The 23,795-nt window shown below is 38.6% G+C and overlaps 1 protein-coding gene across 2 annotated transcripts in view; it reads left to right on the plus strand.

Annotated features, from left to right (window-relative positions):
• The window catches only part of PDGFC (platelet derived growth factor C), a 112,195-nt gene that overhangs the window by 61,804 nt on the left and 26,596 nt on the right, over nucleotides 1-23,795 (plus strand). For both annotated transcript variants that reach the window (XM_088661087.1, XM_035111586.3), the window contains one exon: nucleotides 6,170-6,365. In XM_088661087.1, the coding sequence (XP_088517213.1) occupies nucleotides 6,170-6,365 (196 nt within the window). The remainder of the gene's footprint in view (nucleotides 1-6,169; nucleotides 6,366-23,795) is intronic.

A 23,795-nucleotide genomic window follows, 5' to 3' on the forward strand; every position in this document is an offset into this window, starting at 1 on the left:
TGGCCCATCCCCTTTCTAGTCTAATAAACATTGACTAATCAGGCCAGAAAGCAGCTGTTTCCTGTTTCCTCTTTTCCATGCATGCCCCTCTTAAGTGAAGATAGGTATCTATGGCACCATTTGCGCTATACTTTTAAAGCACCTTCAAACTTTGCCGTTCTCACCATTACATTATTCTTTGAAATCTGATTCTGGTCTTCCATATTACTTTTTCGAATTAATTTGGTGCATTGAGGAAAACATTTATAGCTCTGAGATTTGAAATTATGCCCACATCATATTTGGATAGGGTGTTTGGCATAACATGTTGGTATCCGTGGCTAGGGTGATGTTAAAATTCTTGTTCATTATGGACTGCATTGTTCCATATAGAATTCTTCTAGGGATAGATTTCTCAACAAATTATACAAACAGTTTCCACTTTGGAAATAAGGGAGAAAATATGTTGTTTGCTGGTGGATGGGGGATAAACACTCTACATATGGTGTATCTATGTTTGCCTTGGCACCCCAACACATCAGATAAAGTTTCATTGTATAGCATTGCACACTGATTTTAATGTGTGAAGATCTCTCATGTGGTCATTGAATCTTTAACTGTGCCACAGTTTATCAACGCACACACAGAGCGGTGCAGTGTGGTGGTAAAATTGCAGGTCATGACACAGAAATGGTTTGCTACATCCACATGAACTGTTTCTTAGGAACAGTACACAAATACTTTTCTTTGAATTAAGATAAGATAAGGAACATTCTTGTGATTCCTAGCCATGCCTTGTAGAAGTTATTGTACTGTGTAAAAATCCAAATCGTCACTTTTATACCACAAAACATAAATATTAGCCTGTGTTTTGCCATGTTGTTGTTTTTTAATTCCAGTTCAGAAATGCTCTAAAATACTTTAAAATGCATATTCATTAATATATCCACTTTCATACTTTGAAGTATCTTTTCCATCTTTTATTCTCACAAATTCAACCTTAGCTTCATACCAAGGTTGATAAACTTTCAGGAGTTGTCACCATAATCCTCATAGAATTATAATGAGGATTATAATGATTATATAGGATGACAATGACTGTTTGTCTTTCCAAATATGAGGCCTGTTCTTTCTGAAATAAATGGTGCCTAAGGGGGAAGAGATCTACTTTGAGATCGGCATGACTATACTTGCCCAGTTAAGGTTTTCAGCTTTTGTTTACGATAGCAAGGCTTATCTAATTCTGTTACCTGACATGAATTCAGTTTTCTTTGCTTGGTTATGGAGCCAATGCGTAATAGTGCTTTAAAGAAATTCCAAAGTGTTTTCAATGATATATGCTGTACCTACAAAAGTTCCCTTGTCACTTCTTTCTGAAAAGAAAAGCTGCTATTTGAATGGAAAGTTGGTTTTCTTTTAATGTAGTACCCAGTAGAAAGGGCACCACTGCATTTCCCCCCTCCTTCTCAGGATTTATATTGGCATAATATATCTGCCATTCAGTTTGCAAATATTTCATTCCTTTCTTGCCAGTGTAATTTTATGCATGCTCGTTTAAAGTAAGGCCGCAGTTTGGGGATACCTGCTCTAGGGATTCAGACGTAGGGTGTTTCCCTACCTGGAGCTGCTGGTGATTGGATTTGTGACATTCTGCATGCAGATCAGATGTGCCACCACCGCTCTAAGGCCCTTCCCCAAGTATATTTGGTGCTCACAGGTGTGTTGTGTTTGTGTGCTTGTCTACCAGTATATACACATACAGGACAGTTGTTGAAATGCCAAAACCAGATACCTTAATTATGTTAAAATGGGTCACTAAGATTTCTGCTGGAACTCTTAAGATCATTTTTACAGGGGTGCCATATTTTGAAGAGCAAAAAAGAGGACACATTTGCCATTCTACTTTTAGCATTGGATCACCATGATGACACTCATTTTACATACCCCTGAAAAAGAGGACGTGTCCTGGAAAAAGAGGATATATGGCAACCCTGATTTTTTGTGCTGTTTTTCAGGTTGAGAAATGTTTTCTACCCAAAGAATCAGTTTTCTCAGTATGCACACAGATGGCCTTAAGCTAAACAACTAAAATAATATAGCCTATGAAGCAAAAACAGAGTACAAGGAGGAGATTCTTAATTTAGGTACCTCATTTGCTTTGTACCTGTCAAATTTGTCAAACATTTCTTCAGAAGATATTTAAGCTAATATTTCCACACTAAATACTGGCTCCAATTGCAATAGAATAACAGATTATATGAGCATTCTGGAAAACTCTTGATGGATTTGTGTTTACCTGTGTCTCAGACTTGTTCCTAATGGAATTGATGATGACATGCTGAACAACACACTTAATACCAGCCTTGCGCTACAATCCTGAAGTAATTTATTTCCACAGGGGCCTTAGTGGTTTATTTTCTTTTTCATATATCCACACTACTTCAGTGAAATTGAGGTTGGATCACACACGCAAATATGATCTGTTATTTATTTATTTATTTATTTTCTATTTATTTAATAAGAACTTATATGCCCCCTTCACCAAAAGACCACAAAGTTGGATTACAACATAATAAACAGCAAAGGGCAGAACACAAGAACTTAAAAAACAAAAACATTTCAGTACAACTCATAATAAAAGCAGCAGCATCAAACTATCCATAAATTACCCAGTTACAGTTTCCTTCTTCCAGCAGCCTGCTGAAAGACATGAATCTTCACCTGTTTCCTAACAAAAAAACAATGATGTGGCTAGGTACACCACAGTAGGGAGAACATTACATAGAACTAGAACCACCAATAAAGAGGGCACCTATACTTTTCATCGTACTCAAGGACCCTTAGTTGGGCTTCTCCAAAGACCTTAAGGCATGGGGGCAGGTTGGTAAAGGCAAAGTGGCCCATGACCATCAGGTCCAGTCGTGTCCGACTCTGTGGTTGCGCGCTCATCTCGCTCTATAGGCCGAGGGAGCTGGCGTTTGTCCGCAGACAGCTTCTGGGTCATGTGGCCAGTATGACAAAGCTGCTTCTGGTGAACCAGAGCAGCGCACGGAAACACCGTTTACCTTCCTGCCAGAGCGGTCCCTATTTATCTACTTGCACTTTGATGTGCTTTCGAACTGCTAGGTTGGCAGGAGCTGGGATCAAGCAAAGGGAGCTCACCCCGTTGCAGGGATTCGAACCGCCGACCTTCTGATCAGCAAGCCCTAGACTCTGTGGTTTAACCCACAGCGCACAGGATCAGTTGAGATTGACATGAGTAATTACAACTAAAAGCAGAGAATGCTTAGGAAGAAGTTCTCATTTTCATTGAGACTTGTAAATTGGTTTTATAGTTGATGAGCTCCTATATTATATTTAACTGGTGATGGTTGTTCATACAGGAGGGGGTGTTCATGTGTGTATGTCTCCCTCTTCCCTTCTTCCTGGCACCTAGAATCCTGTAAGAAAACATTCCTGGCACCAGAAGGTCTAGGAAATGTAGCTTTTCCAGGGTACTTGACGTACACAGAGGAGTCTTTCCTTGCACACATTATCACAGGAGTTGCTGCAAAGCAGCTACAGGGTGGGGAAAATAATTCTTGTATTGGATTAATATTTGAGTCAGAGAACCACTTGGAGGCTTAATACTCATCCTTTCATTGCATTAGTTACCAAGTTTGTATTCTGAGCCAAGGAACTACAAAACTCAGCAACATTCTTAATCAGACAATTTTCATGTGATGTGTTCCAAGAAATATTGCAGGTAGTTTGTGCAGGAGTCAACAAGTCCTATATGCCTTCTCTCAATTAATGTTTCTTTTCTGGAAAATTTAATACTAAATTAGTACTTAATACAGAAACAAATTTAGCTTCATTAGTTTTCCTGATTTTCACTTTTAGGTTTTAATGTAGCATTACTAATATATTTAAGTTGCATATAGGTAAAGGGACCCCTGACCATTAGGTCCAGTCGTGACCGACTCTGGGGTTGCGTGCTCATCTCGCATTATTGGCCGAGGGAGCCGGCGTATAGCTTCCAGGTCATGTGGCCAGCATGACAAAGCCACTTCTGGCAAACCAGAGCAGCACATGGAAACGCCGTTTACCTTCCCGCTGTAGCGGTTCCTATTTATCTACTTGCATTTTGACGTGCTTTCGAACTGCTAGGTTGGCAGAAGCTGGGACCAAGCAACGGGAGCTCACCCCGTCACAGGGATTCGAACCGCCGACCTTCTGATCAGCAAGCCCTAGGCTCAGTGGTTTAACCACAGCGCCACCATATAATCCTCTGTAAATCTGTTCCTATGCCATATAAGTTCTAATGGTCAGGCTACACTCCTCACAATTATTTCTGATAACCCCAGATGGTTTCAAAACACCCAGATGTGCATTACCTGTGATGACAAGCCTGACCTATTATTCTATCATCCTGGATCAAGTTGTGGCCTGGGGCTAATTCACAGCCATAAGTATGCCATCAAAGCTATTGTAAGACTGTTCAATCACTGAGCTGGCAAAAGATGAATTTGATGCTGCATTTTTCTGACCAAGAGGTAAAGTAGCTCCTTGGATTTCTGACCTAGGAATGACTGCCTTTTTGTTATAGATTATCTGTAATCAAGTAACATAAATATGCTGACATGTTATGTCAGCTGAGGCCGATATATGAAGCAGTAGAGATGCTGCTTTTTATTTCTCTCATTGTAATTTTATGCTTCATGTTAACTAAAATAATAATGATGAAAGGTAAGTAAAACTGTGCATTCTGATATTGTCAAGTGAGAGTACAATAACCCTTTTTGAGAGAGTGCTGTGGTTAGAGATTGGAGGTTGACAACGTTAAAACTTCCAGTAGCACCTTAGAGACCAACTAAGTTTGTCATTGGTATGAGCTTTTGTGTGCATGCACACTTCTTCAGATACACTGAAACAGAAGTCACCAGACCCTTATATATAGTGAGAGGGTGGGGAGGGGTATTACTCAGAAGGATGGTGGGAATGGGTGATTGGCTGATAGGTGAGGTAAACCTTTTGACGACTGTTAACTACTGCAATTGGTCTTACAGGAAAAATTACAGAATTTTTAAAATTTTGTTTCAACTATGTCAGACCAACACAGCTACCTACCTGTAATGAATGTTATAACTAAATGCCAGAGTTAAGAATTCTTAAAATGACTATTCCTGATACCAATAATCACTGAAACAAATAATTACTGTTCCTGACACCAAGTATAACTGAATCATCTCAGATGTAACAATCCCATTCTGATATATCTTGTTGGCCAGGAAGAAGCTATGTAATCTGATCCTGATTTCATATCCTAAGGAACCCTAACATTACTGTGTCTTGCTGTGTAGGTCATACGTAGGAAATTAAAATAGCTACAGTATCATGGCCACAGACCAGGAATCCTCAGGTGCAAAGTCAGATGGCTCCATTCCCTAATCTGTCCCATGTGGAGCTGTGATAAGAAAGGATATCACTGAGACACCACTGAGACAACTTGCATGTTCTATCTCAGCTGCAAGATCACTAACCGTGGTCCTGAAACCCTCACCTTGGTCTCTCTCCAAAGTGCTGATCCTGCTTTGCCTCACCACCCTGACTGCCTGGATCCTTGGGACTGTTGACCTCCTTGCTGCTTTGGACATCACCCATCTGTAGTGGTGGGCATCTCCATGGAGCAGAACAGCAGGTTGACATAGAAACAAATGTTCTCTCAAATAACCCAAATAACCTAAATTGCTTAGCATTTCTTTGTACTACTAAATTATCTGACTAGAGACAGAAAACATAATTTATTTGAGGATCAGCACTGTTATCTGAATATTATAGTTTCTTTACCATGTAACTATTAGTATTTGCATTTATGCTTTCGGTAATATATCCCCATCTTTTAAGAAACTACCGGAGAAGTTTTCTATTTCTCTCTATTTTATACCAGTGGTAATGCCACCTTTTATTCTAAAAACAGTGGGACTTGTTCTGAACATCCAGGAGAAATTTGGACTTAATTCTCAAGCAGCATCTTAAACCTATTTTGAAAGTGGAAAATTGATATGGTTTGGTGTCTACAAGTGAAAAGAAAAATTCAAAATCCCATTAAGTGCATCTAAAGTAGTTTTCTGGATCATCTTGTTCAGTGTATTCTTGATTGTACGAATCATTGATGGTTCTATTTTTTGTGTATTTCTTTTTGTTATAGGGGTACAAGAACCACAACATGAGAAGATTATTACAGTATCTGATAATGGAAGTATTCACAGCCCAAAGTTCCCATATACTTATCCCCGTAACACAGTACTGGTGTGGCGATTAGTAGCAGTTGAGGAGAATGTGTTGATACAGCTCACTTTTGATGAAAGGTTTGGGCTTGAGGACCCAGAAGATGACATATGCAAGTAAGTTACTATTGCTGAGTTCATATAAGCCTATTAGAAGTGGTGATGGATGGCGTACTACAAACTTTGCCCTCAACAATGTTCTGTCATTTCAGATTTTTAATTAGACCTCTGCACCCTGCATAGCGTCTATAAACCTTTATGTATATAAACCCAGTGCCATATTTTTTTAAAAAACAACAACAACAACAACAACACAATAATATCTATTGGTATTTGTGGGTAACTTTCGATTCCACAAAGCATTGATATAACCTTCACAATGGAGTTAAAATTGCTTGTGTATACAATAATCATTTCTTTACATCCCTTGCAGAATGTGTGAAGTCAAAGAGTTAAATATGTTGTTAAGTACTTTGGGGCATAACCTGATTATTCAGCAGGCCTACTGGTTTAATGAGATTACTCATCAGTGCTATTTCAGATGGCTGTGTACCATTAAAATTAAATTATTGCTGAGAAAATGATTAACACCTTTGAAAAAGTTCTGTAGTGCATCACATTACACAGTATGTACATAAAATCTCTGAATAGTTAAAAATTTAGATAACTGGAAGAGTGACAAATATATGATTTGAATGACTGTATGGTATAGACACAATGAATTCACACCATCCATATTTTCAGATTATCCCTGATGCGAGAAAATGGGTTCTCCTGTATTGTTTACACACCTGATTAAAATTAAATCTATAAATTGCTAAATGCCCTTTGATGACATATCCACAGCTTATATATGAAAGAGACTTACAACTGGGTGCAATTCAAAAAGAATTATATGCATATCAATTCCATTTATATCAAGGATACTAAATCATGCACCACCTTTAATGGATTTGTGCATATTGTACCTGAATCATTTAAATAGAAAAGGATGCAAATAAATATGGGTTAATGTTTTCTTTCTTTCACACACACTGTCTTAGGTTTGAATTAGTAAACCACTGGTTAGGACTGAAATATGCTGTACAAATGCACTGCAATCTAAGACTCTGCATGCCCTAATGTAACGGGGGGAAAGCTTAAAAATAATAATCTGATTACACCTTTAATTCTCCACCCCAAAAGTAAGTCACTGCTCATATTTACAATGCGCATGAGTATAAAAACAGAGGGTACTGAGGCCCCTTGTGAGATAAGGCATCTGTTTCATAGGTTAAGCACCTTATGAATAATTTGACAGTTTGCAGCTGGAGTTATGGGCTGCACTTATATAGATCTGGCATAAGTCAAAATCCATTTAACATGGGACATTGGTAGTACATATCATGAATTCATCTCAAAGAACAGCTGTGCACAAAATCTCCACCCTAATACTACACAGAAAAATTGGGATGACCATTTCACTTAATTTTTGAGGAGGTAGTATAATTCAACAGTTTCTTGTGGATGGGGCTCACCAGTAGCACTGTTTTTCTTTCTTTTTTCATTAGAAGTGTCCTTTCTTTTTTCTTTAAGTGTCTTCTTTTTCTGTTGTGCTTCTGCTGCAAGTGACAGTAATAGCAACTGGGTTGGCAGTCTAGCTGCCATTTTGCATTCACTGCTATGCTGCAGACCTAGATTTTGTTCTGGGGGCATTGCTTGTGAGTTGATGGGGCATGGTGTGGTGGCCACACATACACAGATGGTGCAGAATATCAAGTGAAAATTCTGCAAAATGGTCTTCTTGCTCCACTTCATTTCTGCATCATTAGTTAGCTAGGGTGGGAAAAAGTGTTCATTAAATGCTTCCTTTCCCAATCAAATTGCAAAAAGTGTCTTCTCATGATAGGGTAGGCCAGAAAAGGAATGGAAAAACTGAAAAAGGGACAAATATAAATGCCCTTGATAGATCAGAAGTGGTTTATTTATTTTATTTACATTTATAGTCCACATTTACTCTAATGAGTTCAAAGTGGCTTACGTAGCTCTTTATCTTCACAACAATCCTAATTAGACTCTGAGCTGTTGATGAGCCCAAGATCACAAAGTGAGTCTCATTCCCATATGCTTCTTGAAATTTAGTGAAAATATATTCCTATCAACTGTGAGTGAAAGTTCCTGGATAATGTAAAAATTATATAGATTCTTGGTCACTTGTCACCATGAGTCAATATGGGCTTGAAGCAGGTGCACAGCACTTCTTTCTTCCCACTGAGCCAGATTCAGTAAGACACAGAGCACATGAGAGTTAAGGAAATTATTTCAGACTTTGAGTCTAGGAAAATTCCCCTCTTTGATGCTACTTCAAAGGGTGTTTTGTGGTCCTTAGCCAATTTTTGTAAAGACATGTAATAAAACCAGAGTTGGAAGCTTGGTCCAGTGAATGACATCAATATCCACAATAATATCTTTGATGTCTGTGCAGTATGGAAGATTCCATTTTATTTATTATTATTTTTTTTCTTTTTAAAATTTAAAATGCTGATAAACCTCTCCCCTAGATTATGTTGGTCACTTTCTAGAAGCACACTATAAAATCAGCCATATTGTAGTCATTGGAATCATCACATTCTTTTTGTAGGCTTGAATTTTTTCCCTTCTAGTAAACTTTCTGTTCCAAGAGCATGCCTGAAACTCATTCATTTCAATATTCACTGTCTTCGGTTTTCTTTTTCCATAACTCTCCATGTGAGGAAAATGAGACTGAATGCAATTAAAAGTACAAGATGTTTGGATAATTGACTAAGAGAAACATTTTGGAATATTTTGGAATTGATTATTGATTTGTGTATTCAACTGAAAACAAGTGATACCTGGAAAAGATAACCTCAGTGAAAGAAATAGGTTAGAATCATTGGGTAACTGAATCAATATATAGGAGAAGATGGCTGGTAGAAAATTATGATGCAGGTGGACTAGCTTTAAAAGGTTTTTCTACCAGTTAAAAAGAGAGAGAGAGAGTTTAGCCTGTTTGTAGATCACTGCATTTAATAATAGTACAAGCAGTGCTTTCCCCCCCCCCAAAAAAATAGGTGCCTGTCCTCACCATGAAGTTGTTACAGTAAGTGCCACACTTTTTAACAACAAAAAAGGAGGTGCCAGTACGGAATACCCTTGAGTACCCGCTGAAAAAAAAAGCACTGAGTACAAGGAATAAGTTCAATGGCAGGAGGTCAAGTGAATGGCTAGCAGCTAAGAGTACTATTGGAGTAGACCAGTGTTTCAAATGCTCTGCCTTATGCTTATTTTGCTGGTGCAATGTTGCCTTCAGCACTACTGCACTGGCCATTGCAGTAACAGTGCATGTTGTCTGATGGTTTTGCCTGTTTGCCCAGCAGAGGATGCCATTGCAGCTACCATAGCTATATAGTAATGGGGTCTAAGATGTGTAGAAAGTCTTGACTTAAAAAAGAAGAAGAGAAATTTCAGCATAAAGGAAATTAGAAAGCACTAATGTAGAAAATTCAGATGATGCAAAAGAGCTGCAGGAAAAATATTTGTATTGAGCTTGCTGAATAACCTGTCGTTGGGAAAGAGAGAGCCATTTATTCCTGTTTCTGGCAGTCATGAAATGGTCATTTTAGAAATTACGTCACCTTATTACCAATTCATTTTAATAATTGGTTTATAAAATGATCAAGAGTGCTTCTGGAGCTGCTTCTCATCCTTGAATAGTGATACAAATATTTCAGACAGAAACAATAGCAACTACGTTGCTTTCCTTTGAAGTATGTACTTACACAGTGGAAAGTTATTTGCCTAGCTACGAAGTTCATTGAATGAGTACTATGGAGTTGTGAGTTATGATAAACATAATAAATAGACTAAACATTGGGATATCTGAGGGCTCACTGTAGCAAAGGATTATAAAAAACATATGAGCTAAGCCTTTCATGCTGAATACATCAGTGTATATCTGAGAATCTTAACAAGGTCTTAAATGGGAAAGCCAGAGTTCTCTCTTCTTATTGATTGAGCAAAGTTATTAACCCCTATCTATTTCCCACCTATTTTTCCAAGGTGTGGCATCTTTTACGTGCATGTGAGACACAGCTTTCTGGAGTCCCTCCTAAGTTATCTCTGTTGTGGTTGCACCACAAGCAGAAATATGGAAGGAAGAGGTAGCTGGAGTCTACTTGGTATATGCCATCCCAAACTGAGCAGTGTGGTTCCAGGCGCTTACCCAGGGCATGTATTTCATTTGGAGTCAGATGCAGTGGAGACTGTGGTATCTTTATGATATATAGTTTATTTACACATATTTATAACCTGGGCCTATAATGGAGGGATTCACAGCATTAACATCCCAAGGGGGTCTTGCTTCTCTCATAGCTGTAGCCTTGGATTCAAACAGGAATCAGGTATGGTTCTGTCTCCCAGCTGTACAGCCTGCTGCCTGCCAGCTTCTACCTTCTAGCTCACATAAGCCAACTCTCAACTCTGGCTTGGCTATCAAAGCACCAGACAGTGGTGGGAGATGGGCCCACCCATGTGTCCTGTGGCACAGACCCACTTAACAACCCATACTTAGGCCATTACCTTAGTCGGAAGCTAGTCTGGCTATTTCAGGAATCAAATCTGTGCTGAATCCAGGAATTAGAAGGGGCCAAGGCTACCCCCCAAAAAAAACCCCTCTTAACAATATGTTCAGAGGCATTCATTGTTGCTGAACAATGAAGTCACATTTGCCCCTCCTCTCTGTTACTTAAAAGAAGAAAAATGGCTGTAAAGGAAAAGCCTTTGGTGAGCTACGTCATCAGGCTTTTAGAAAGTCTTAAGTATGCAATATCAGCTGGATAACCTCTCTCTATATGCTTGTTTTTACTCTAAAATAATTTTAATAGGTTAGTAAGATAGGACACAGGTGGCGCTGTGGGTTGAACCACAGAGCCTGGGGCTTGCCGATCAGAAGGTCAGCGGTTCGAATCCCTGTGATAGGGTGAGCTCCCGTTGCTTGGTCCCAGCTCCTGCCAACCTAGCAGTTCGAAAACACATCAAAGTGCAAGTAGATAAATAGGTACCATTCTGGAGGGAAGGTAAACGGCATCTCCGTGCACTGCTCTGGCTCATTAGAAAGTGGCTTAGTCATGCTGGCCACATGACTGTATGCCAGCTCCCTCGGCCAGTAAAGCGAGATGAGCGCTGCAACCCCAGAGTCCTCCGTGACTGGACCTAACGGTCAGGGGTCCCTTTACCTTTAAGTTAGGACTTACCCTTTCAGGAGGCATCCTAACTGTGCTGCAGCAAGACCAGTTATTTTACGTGCTTGGGAATTCTATTATTTTCCCTGAACAGATTTTAAGCCAACCAACTTGTAATTTCCTGGGTCACCCTTAGATCAGTTTAAAAAAAAGATGTTGCATTAGCTACTTTCCAGTCCTGAGATATGGAGACTGATTTTAGGGACAATTTTTTTTGGGGGGGGGTATCTCCAGACTGTCAATATTCATGCACATTGGAAAACTTTAGGTTTAAACAATTAAAGTGGATACAAGCACAACAAATCCATTAAAAAAGAAGAAGAAAATTTTGGGCAGTTTAGAAAATGAAAGTCAAATGTATTGAATCAGACGAATAACCAGAAAACATGTAAATGCACCACAAGCAAATCAGCATGGATTCTCATTGTCATACTACTTCCATGTAAAATAATAATAATCAGGAAAAATGTTCAGTAAAAACCATAGTTAGTTGAACCCCCATGTTTACTTTCTGCAAGAAAATCAGGTTGAACCCAGAATAAACAGTTCATGTGGAGCAGCCCTTAGAAGTACAGAAAGTTCACATTTGACAACTATCTGTAAGAACTCTCGGGTGCTATCTGGACCCAGTGACTTGTTATTTTTTTTGTAATTTGTCTCTCGTCATCATTATTTGCATCATTATTTGCCTCAAATCCCTTCTTGAGAAAGTTAAGTTAGGCTTCTGCAATCTCCGATTTCTCCCGTAACACGCCTTTTGGTTTCCTGTTTCCTGTATTTTGAAGGAGTAGATCCATGATTAGCTTTTCTAGGGAGGAATATTCAGCACAACACTGTTATAATCATTCCATCAGTGCAAGCACTAGGGCTGGGTGATATATCGATACATCATCCAAAACTGGTTTGAAGTCCATATCGTAATATTGCTTTCATCATTTTTGACCTGGCAATATATTGCATATCATAATGTGTGTGTGTGTGTGTGCATGTGTGTGTTATGCAAAAATCATGATGCAGGAAAAAACCTGAAGCCAACCAGTGCCTTTCCATGTTTCCATCCTTATTTCAGACATCATGATATATTGGTATATCACAAAATTTAGCTTATGATATATCACAATGTTAAAAACCAGATATCACTCAGCCCTAGCAAGCATTTCTATTTGCAAAGCAGAACAGTTTCCCCTTTCCTCTCATGTTCCTATCAAGGTTCTCTAGACTCTACGCCAGAACTAATTTTGTGGGGCATAGGGAAGGAGGAGAAGGGAAAGCCCAGTTATGCTAGCAGGACTTCTTGTGCTGGCTCCTGCTAGTGCAACTGTTTAGTTGAATACCAAATGCTTCTATTTTTCTAAAGCCAATCCTCTGGATTGGGAAAGTCAGGTTTCTTGATCAAAATTGTACATCCCTACCAGACAAACAACTCTCCATTGCTGTGAATAAATAATCAAACCCATATGCTGTGGTAGCCTTTTCAGCTATCGGCTCCGTTGTCTACATATCATCTGTGGCAATTGCTGTATGTCCCAGGTGTGTAGGTGAAGAGCTAATTACACATCTGATAAAATGTATAAAAGTCATAATAGGAGATGCTCATAGCCAAGAGTGATGAAAGTGAATATTCTTTGCCTGAAGAAAAGATTAAGTGTTAACATGCTGCCAGCTTTCAGTAACTGAAAAGGATTCCAGAGAGTGAGTGCCTTTATCCATGGATAAAAGAAAATAAAGCAATGATATTTAGAGTGCAGGATGTAGACATATATTAAGGATTAAAGAATGTGTCCTGATTACAATAGTAGTTTAGTAATAGAATAAGATGCTCAAGGAGATTATGGAATTCACTTTTTTGAAGATTCCCAAAAAGATAGGAAGGTTTTTTCTCAATGTATCCTGTCATAGGTCTCTGTTTGATTGTCTCCCAGACCCATCCAGCTCTAATTCTTTAATTTTGATTTTTATCTGGATTTCTAAGATGGAAAAAGGGCTGTTTCGTGTATTATATTCTCCATATGACGTCTGCCAAAAACTGCTTTCATGTGGCAGTGCTCCATGTAGGGTCATAATATTTATTAGCCTCTTATAGCATATGCTGTCTTGATTGATGTTTTATACCAGCAGCTACCAAGACATTTTATTAGATTTAGGGACCAACTATCCTGGGATTTGGAGAATACAATGTGTCTGCTTCAAAGTGGTGGTCCTCCCCCGCCCCCTTGTATGATTCTCCTAGTCATATGCAGATAAAAGTAAGAGTAGATTTGTATAGTATCTGCAGCAAAGAGCTAGTTTGAAAGCATGACCTAGGAATCAAAGGACATTTTTTTTTGGTAGCTTCATATGTATAATACCTGATTAGAATGGATTATGTGAGTGCCAGTCCAATATTTAGATTGAGTTAATTCATCTAATATTTTGTTATGTTTAATGAACACTTCATAGAATGTCTACTTTAATGTGGGGGAATATTTAAACAATAAACTACTGCTTGATTGTAATGAAGCCTCAAAGTGTAGCAAGAGTATTACGTATGCCTTTGAGGTTACTACAGAAATGATTTTCAGAGGATCTCATGTTGGGATTGTCATGAATGAAGTGGCCCTACAATGCCTAGGAAAAGATGTATACTTCCATATACTGCTTTTTTCTTTAGTTTTTTTTAAAAAAGATATAGTTTCAGACAGCCTCCGTCCATTTTGTTAGTGTTTAATCGCTCTATTCTGCTAACCTAACAGTTCGAAAGCATACCAGTGCAAACACATAAATAGGTACCACTGTGGCGGGAAGGTAAACAGCGTTTCTATGTGTTCTGGCTTCCGTTAACGGTGTTCCATTGTGCCAGAAGTGGTTTAGTCATGCTGGCCACATGACCCAGAAAGTTGTCTGTGGGCAAAGGCTGGCTCCCTCAGCCTGGTTTGACATGAACGTCGCACCCGATAGTCACCTTTGACTGGACTTAACCGTCCAGGGGTTCTTTATCTTTTACCTTTACCTAATCACTGTTCGAATGTCAAAAGAGTCCCTTTGATGTTTTTAGAATCTTCTGGATGAAGATGTTTAGTTTGGGGGTTAGATTTATTTGGTAGGTCCTATGAATCAAGTTGTACACAGAGGTTTCATACTTTGCAAGCTGTGTACCAGGTTTGAAGTGGTAACATATATCTAAAAAGTGGAAGATCATGCAGGGTTTCCCAAACTTGGATCTCCAGCTGCTTCCCCATCATCCCTGACCATTGGTTCTGCTAGCTAGGGAAGATGGGAGTTGTAGTCCAAAAACAGTTGGAGACCCAAGTTTGGAAACCCTGAGCATGGCTTTTTTTCATCCGGATCTCACTGGAACTCAGTTCCAGCACCTCTCAGGTGGGCTTGAGTTCGGCACTACCTGATAGATTGGAGATTTGGATTCTTGGGATTCTTGAAGGTGAGCCCTAATGGGGTTCTGGGGAGGAGACAGAAAATATTCCCTAAGTATCCGCCCCTACCTTTGTCATTAGTTAATTTTTAGCCCAGTCAATTTTGTGCTGATTTGTAATGCAGTCCTTCATAAGGTAATCAACTTTCCAATCCATAAACAAACAAGCAAAATTAAAAAAAGTCTATAAACAGAATTGAAACTTAAAGAAAACATCACTTACATTTTCAGAAAGGTTAATTTTAGAGAAACATTTTAGTGACCCATTTACGTCACTGTCAGTATTTAAAAGGTTGCTGCTCACAGCTGTGCCTTATTTATTTGAACAACTGTTCTCACAGCCAATGTAAGGTTAGCATCTAGGTCAGCATGGGTTATACTATGATAGGCTGCAGTTCTGTACTTATTTACCTGAGAACAATTCCCTCTGAACTTAGTAGGGTTTCCCCTACTTAATTCTTATTTTAAAAAAAATGTATCCTGCTCTTCACCATGTAGGTTTGGAAGCAGTGTACTTCTGAGTAGACATGAATAGGATTGTACTGTTGGTGTTTTATTTCTTTTATAGTATCTGCAGATCTGGTTTGGATAATGTTTTATATTTCTTAAAACACATCACTCGGGTGTTCTCTGTTGAACAGCCCATTCAAATGAAGTAAACTAGTTTTCATTATCAAAATATTTTGCTAAATGAACCTAATCCAAACTGTATTGCTTCTAAAATTGTTCCATGATACTTTTGCTGACTTTGTTTTTAATAGGGTTATTTTCCCTTTGAAATAACTGGTGCACTCTCAGATCTTGTTTCTGTCAAGAGGATTCTGGGGAAAATTAATGTTGATAGAGCATTTTCCATCTTGGTTACTAAAAGTAGCATGAGTGCAGCAAAGGGACAAAAACCCACACTCTATTCTGGAGTGTGTATTTTAATTGTACAGTGCAAACCAGAACACTTAGGGCTGTAACCAAGAATTCAGATACTTCTGCGTGAATTCATAAATGGTGAAGGCAAGAGTTAAAAGCAATCAGTTTCATAGAAAGAGCCATAATAAAAGCACACTATGTATGGGCTCTAAACACAATTTATGCACATATTGGGCACTATATTTTCATTATAGTATAAATGTTCTACCAATAGCAGATTTACCTCTAGAAGTAGAAGCAAGTTTATTCTGCTGTTTAATTAGCATAAACTGCGGGCACTTAGTCCTAGAGAGAGTTGTTTCCTCTTCCATTCCTAGGTTCCCCGCTTACGTTTCATTTCTTACAAACACTTCTCTCTCTCTTTTCCAATATTCAGCACTACTTATCAAATAACACAGCATCCAGTTGCATAGAACTATCATTGCTGTCTTCTTAATATAGTGACTATACTGGGGCAGGACTAAAATAATTTAGATGCTAGCAATGATGATCTTTCATAATGAAACATGGAGATATCCTTAACTAAAAATCAATATGGAGTTGTTTGCTTTTCAGGGTCCCTGTTTTCACTGGAAATTTCCCCCATATGAATGTCTTTTAAAGGTTTATTTAATATGTGTCTGCGTGGCACAACGCCAGGAACTAGTTTAGTCATAGAAAAAGTTCCAGTCTGGAATGTTAAATTTTGCACCAAATATTACAATATATTCAACATCAGATTTCAATAACAGCCTTTTCCCCAACCTGGTGCTTTCTGGGTGTTTGGGGCCCAACTCCCATCAGCCCCAAGTAGCATGGCCAACAAAACATTTGAAAGGCATGAGATTGAAGAAGACTGGGCACAATTCTCACTTTGGACATGAGAGTTCTTGGCCTCTGTCAGAAAGATGATGGATTTGACTGTTAGTGTGATTCAGCAGAGCCCTTTTATGCTCTTAACCCCCATTGCACGATGAATTAAATATTGATTTAATATATGGAATGTTTAGGCCAGCTTATTTTGTGGTCATTTTTGGTACTTGTGGGTGCAAGAGTACACCATAGGGAGCTAAGAAGATACAGTGGCACATTAGATTTCTGTGTTTTTTCCCCTCTTAAACTCAGGTTAAGTAATCTAAGAAAATAACAGTAGCTAGATTTATGTGATTTTAAAATATTTTTTAAGGCTGCTATGCTACACCATGCCATGGGGACAGAATATTGTGTAAATAGAAAATCTGTTCAATATGGAGTAAGGGTTTGGTGCTGTTGAACCATTTTATTTTATTTCACAGAGGAATCGGTATGAATTTATGTACATAATAAAATAATATTTAGAATGTCTAAACTCAAAACATGTCCTTCAGGTTTTCTCAGCATCTGTAAAAGCAAGATGTTGGTGGTGGTGGTTGGATGTTGGTGTTTATGTACTTGGTGCTTTGCTAGGTACATGTTTCTTTACATGGTGCAATGTTATTGGTCCAAGGGGAATACAGTCTAAAAGCATATACATACAAGGAAACTACAGTACTGTAAACAGAAGAAAAATACGTGATTTTTTAAACTGACTTTGGCTTAGTTACAACAGAGTTGGGTATATGTGGTTGTTCAAAAGACTTTCTGGGATTGAGGGATTTGAAGGAAGTAAGATTTGTGGTTTCTGGGTGGCAGTTCCTTTCCATTAAAGACAGCCATAGAGAGGCAGGATACCTTTAGATGGCTGCTCCTTGAATGGGCGTCTGGGCAGTTTTGGAGCTGATGAGGGCAAAGAAGCTGAAATTTAATCCAGATGAGAGACAGAAGTGTTGTACACTAGCAACCCAGAATAAGGGTGACATTATTGCCCCAAGCTTTCTTGGATAGTGCCTTTTTGCCTTTGGTGAAATAGGGTGAAGGAATTTCTCATTTGGAGCCGATTCCATCCTCACTATCTGGTATTGTATTTATGAATATCCCTCAACTTTAAATAGGTGGGGATGGAGAAACCATGGCCCTCCATAGGTTGTTGGACTGCTGCTCTCATAATTCCTAACCAGGCAGTGTTGACTGAGATGACGGGAGTTTGAATCCTGGAGGGCCACAGGTTCCCTACCCCTCTCCTTTGTATAAATCAGGGGTCAGCAAACCTTTTCAGCAGGGGGCTGGTCCACTGCCCCTCATACCTTGTGGGGTGCTGGACTATATTTTTTTTGGGGGGGGGGTGATGCAAGAGCACCACGAGCCCCGGTGGCTGCTTACCTGTGTTTTATGAGCAGCAGGGGGTGGTGGCGGCAGGGTGATGAGCGGAGTGTGAAAGGGCTCCTGAGAGGGGCTGCTTAAAATGGCAACCGCTCGAGCGCTGCTGCTGCTGCTGCTGACACCAACAAAGCCCAGCCCGCTTCCTCCTCTAGGCAGGGCAGGGAGAAGCCAGGAGGAGTGAGGGAGGAGGCGCTGCTGCTGCTGTGTGATGGAGAGGGAAGGAGAAGGAATGAATGTGCGCGCTGGTGATCCATGCGGTGATTCCCGGACTGTCTGCTTGCTGGATCCAAAAGGTAAATGGGTCTTATCCAGCCCGCGGGCCTTAGTTTGCCGACCCATGGTATCCACTAATCTATGTTTGTTCATTTTACTTAATCCTGATCCTCTCAAGCATTTCTATTCAGTTTCCCACTTTAATTCCTTGGTTGTCTCTCTCATGGCTTGTTAAGACTTAATCTTCCTTTTAATGCAGTAATGCAGGACATAACTAAAAGATTCCCAAACCCTAAATCACATTTACCTTATACCTGCCTACTTCCCTGTTCCTGTTTATTGCAGTGCACTTTGGTTGCTGGGTCTGCCAAGGATGCTCATCCAAAAGGAATTATTTGCCTCAGGTGACTAACTGGAAGGCTGCTTTAATACAGGGGAAAAATATTATGATGGTGTCATTGGTATTGAGGGAAATTCTCTACTTGGCAACTAGACAGAAATAACAAATAATACACTAACAGTGCATGGATTTATTATTTATTTTAAAAGCTGAAATGTCACACTATTGCTTAAGGCTACAATTTTAAGTATATTTACTGGGAAGTAAATTGCTTTGAAATCAGTAGGACTTAATTCTGAGAAAACATGTGGATACAGAGGAGAGGGGGAGTGAAATAATTTAACAGTTGTTGGACCGTGTAAGAGTCACTAGTAAGTTAGTAGATTGAAATGGTGCAAACCAAGCTCTTTTAATATGAATAGAGAATGCACTGAAACATTTCAATTTGAGGTGACAAAATGAAGTGGAATTTTGAGTTCATATTTGGTGTTACATAATGTATTTACATACTTATGATTGGTTGATAATGAATCACATTCTGAAGGGCAGATTATTTGCATGAATGACTAACATAATAGTTTCTGCTGAATTAGTTTGGGTTTCTTTTTAATTTCATTTATACAAAGACAGAGGAAACAAATTATGTGAACTGAGTAAATTAGATATTAAGGCAAATTACCCAGACTTGAACTATGTGAAAGTGAATTTAATTAAGGTAAATTTTATTAGTATGAATCTGATATGAAGTCCTCAGAGATTGTAGATAATGAAGCAGGGTATTTTAAAAAGATCTGAATATTTGATTTTTAATAGTAAATTGAGATATCTTACCTTTAAAACATCACTGGTGTATAGTAGAGTCAGGAAGCCAACTAACTGCCATAATTGATGTCACTAGCAAGAAGACCCACCTGACATGTGTCATCTAATTTAATAGTGGGGAACCTGTGGCACTCCAGATATGGTTGAACTCAACTCCCATCAACTAGCTTAGTCAAGGATGATGGGCTTGTTGTTAAACTTGTTCCTCACTAACCACAAGTTGTAGCTAATGTTTTGTGCTTGGTTACGGCTTATGGTTAAGGAAGAGAGCGCTTAACTGCAATCCTGGATCAAACAATGTGCTAAGCTAAACCTTGGTTTAGTGGCTGCATAGCACTGAACTAAAAGTACTGGGCAGGAACAAAGCAACTGTAGTACCTTCTCTGCATCCTTTTGACAACTATTGTAGCCAAGCTGGTGCCAGAGGTATTGCTCTGCTTTGGACCACATCGGCGAAGCCTTGTCATCTGGGCAGCCTAGGACCTCCATACACTCTTCCCCATCTTGCCTTTTGTGCAAAGGTTACTTTGGTGCTGCTAATGCAGCAGTTTGATTTCACCCCCAGAGGTGCACTCCATTATCTCTTGATACAGAGAGATGCCAACAAGAACTGCTAAATGATTGGCTCTGTATTTCATTTCATTTCACTTTTAATTCGTATGCTGCCTTTCTATATTACTATATACAAGGCAGTTCTGATGGTACAGTCCTACACAAAGTATAGGTTGGACCATATAGTCTTTTTAGCTACACCTGCTAAATATAAAACCTTCCAGTAGCACCTTAGAGACCAACTAAGTTTGTCATTGGTATGAGCTTCCGTGTTGTACATGCACACTTCTTCAGATACCCTGAAACAGAAGTCACCAGACCCTTATGAGAGGGTGGGGAGGGGTATTCCTCAGAAGGGTGGTGGAAATGGGTGAATGGCTGATAGGTGTGGTGAACCTGTTGACGACTGTTAACTACAGGAAAAAGCAAGGGGTGAGATGGCTAGAAATAGCTTTATCATGTATAATGAGATAAGAATACAAGTTATCTATTCAGACTACTACTAAGCAGTAAATCCCACTAGTGAAGTGTGCTAGGAACAGCAACCTAGATGAAGTAGTTATATGGCCTTTTATTACACCAAAGTACTTTGAGGCAGAGTTTTCAGATAATTAAACTGGGATGAACCTAAATATAGTTTCTGTTCTATCTGAGCATAGCTTTGGATGTAAACAATTCTATTATATGTGAGTTCCTGTGTTTTATATCCATTAGCTTCTTTTTAAGTTCATAGAAGGTTAATGTTACACAATGAGTATTGAACTGCAAGCCAAGGTAAGCAGTCTGTCCCAACAGATTTAACAAATGAAAACCATGTTTTTAAAAATGAAATAAATAAAATTCAAGTTTGGAGGAAAGTTTATATCATAGGAAAATACTTTAATGCTTCATCATTTGATTTATCTTTAAAGAGACAGAGGAAGGGTCTTGAGAGACATTTTTTATAATTTCCATGCTATGGAGAAATAGTTTCTTCTCAGGTGATCAGCCAAGCAAACCTATTCCTCAGCAGCAGCAACAAATACAATATAAGAAGCTCTCCTTGTATTGCCTCCCTTGACAGAAGGGGAAAGAAAGTGGTTAACTTGAAATTATTCTATAGCATATTAACAACCTCATACCTAGCATTGTTTGGGAATTCTAAAAAACCAAAAAAAATAGTGTAGTTTTGAAAGGTTCAGTCCACCATCTCGATTCAAAATGGTATCAAATTAAATCCAAACATAGACAAAACCTGCTCTTTGAACTCTGGAAAATTCATTCAAAATTCGGCTACAATGTATTGTGTCTAAATGCATAGTGAATGTACAAAGAAACAACTTTCCAAAATATGTACTAGACAATAACGTATGTTGATTGATGCACTCAACCCTGCATTCACTATACATTTTCATTATATAAAATGAGCTAAAGAATTTGCCACTTACTGCTCATTGACAAGTCTCTGTCTCTTGATTACTGTATATATTTTTGGGGTATGTCTGTTGTTCGGACCAGTCATATCTAGCTTCCATGCTGGGCTTTAACCAGCATCACAGGGTTGCTGTAAACACCTGAGCACCTTTGCAATTTCACCTGCTTCATTATCTTTCACAGCAGCTTAGATTTCAGTCAGCATGTGCAGTACAAGGAGAGTTCTGGTGGACATCTGATTCAGTTGGCAGGCTGTCAAAATACATTTAGTGAATGGGCAAAGTGCCGCTTTGTACTGTAAATGCATTTTCTTGTGAAATAGACAGTTCATGTCTTACATCATATCATTCAGTGTGTGAAGCACACTAACCACATCGAGTGGCAAAAATATTGAAAACCTTACTGTGAGATTTTTGCCCTTCAGTTGTTACTAAGGAAATACATATGGACCAGAGTTTTAGTAAGGTTGTGCAATGTGGGTTTTCTAGGAATTATTCCTTGTCTGCTCCGCCAGTTGAGTCTTGAGGACCAATCAGGCTTGAATAGGTGGAGCTGATGGAAGGGTGTGATGGATACTTGTAGTATCCCAATATTCGGAGGTGCCAGCTACCACAGGTAAAAGTTTTTTTCTTTTATTTTCATTCTCACTGTTAGTTACAGAGAGCATAACAGTCACTTTAGTTTATGTGCCATAGAGTTTAAAAAAGAAAAAAAAAATCAGCTGCATGGTTTGGTCACCTGTAGGAGTGAGTTAGAGACCTGATTTGGTTTGCATTTAAATACAAATCTACCCGATTCACACTTTCCAAAACAATGAGAATGAAACACAGCCATTCTTCAAACTTTGCACTTCTCCGAATTTTGCAGTGCAGTTCTCCTGCCAAGTAATGTGTACTAGAATATTAGGGTAAAGTATGCATTAAAGTGCATATAATTGGCAAAAATAGCATGCACTTATTAGAAAACAGTTGCATTTAAAATATCAAAATGGTAAATTAGGGGGGAAATGCACTAAAATACTGAAGAGCTTTCATGAGGACTATATATATACAAACTCATGATGAAATATTGAGAACTGAACTTAAGTTTGGGAAAATGAGAAACTGAAGGAACCCAACATTTACGAATTTGCCAGGCCATTAAAAACACGATCCCGCCCCCTGCAAAATTCTGCAATTCATGGTAGTGTACCCCCAAGATGAAAAACTGCCAAGAGATCAAAAGCAGCCACTTAGCATGCTTTTGTTTCATTGTTCTTAATTGATGGACACTCCGGGAGGCACTTTTGACAGGGTAGACCCAATATCTTTTTTAGAGCTTTATTGAGGCAAAACCAGAAGCATAAATGTGCTTAATAACAAAATACACTGTGTTTATATTTTTTTAAAAAACAGACTTGTTTGTAAAATATGAAAGAAAAATAAATCCATTATAAGTTCCCAAGAATAAGTCTGAGAAGTAGTCATTATAAGCCACTTAGTTATACATATACTGTATCATGTTGCTGTGAGAAACTCACATTTGATTAGCCAATAAAGCAGGTTTAGTAAATCCTTTAAATGCTGATTTGGACTGTGCAATACAATACCAGTGGGTATATTACAGGGATTACAAAGTCTCTGAAATGATCACCTGGGGACATGTGGGGTTCTCTTGTCAGTGATAGTTCATTTCACTTCGTGTGTCAGGTGTTCTGTCATATCACTTTTCCATTTCCCTGGACTTTTATTGATTCAATGTGTGTTTGATCTCTACATGCTGCTTTGAAAAGCAGATTTGCAATGAGTAAAGAACAATAATTTACATAGACAATCAAAAACTATTTTTGCCAGTAGTGTTGTAAGTTAGCCAAAGACTAGCTCATGAGCCAGTTTTGCACATTTACAGTTCTCAGCTTTCATTTTGCTTGACAATATACTTTGCTGTCTTTTCTTATTTGAGTTATTCATGTTTTATGTCCTATAATCTGTTGAAATTAATAGTGTTAATAGAGGCACATTTGTCAGGCATAACATTAATCTATATTTACAATACTTTAGTTAATCACTATTTTCAAATCAATACATTCATTTTCTTGCAATTTTCAAAAGAAAACTTTTGCTGGACATCTCTAATCTTTGAATAAATATTATATTAACTTGCTAGGATTCAGAGTTCTCCTTTGTTCACATAAAGGGTAGGGGTGATTTCCACTAGCTATACCCTGTCTTCATAGCTAAAATGATTCCCAAGGACCTTCCAATATTCAGGAGTAGTTTTTTGGCGTATGTAGGAGGCACAAAGGTAGAGTATGAATGTGAACCCTATTCCATTTGTGGAATAAAAGTGAGGACCAAAGCTACTGTGTGTCCTATGTATATAGGGAACAAAGGTGTGTTTGCAAGTCATTGTACCCCGCTTTCTGTAGCCCTCAGAAC

The sequence above is a fragment of the Zootoca vivipara genome, chromosome Z1, assembly GCF_965207765.1.
Source record: "Zootoca vivipara chromosome Z1, rZooViv2.hap1.1, whole genome shotgun sequence".
Lineage (NCBI taxonomy): Eukaryota > Metazoa > Chordata > Lepidosauria > Squamata > Lacertidae > Zootoca > Zootoca vivipara.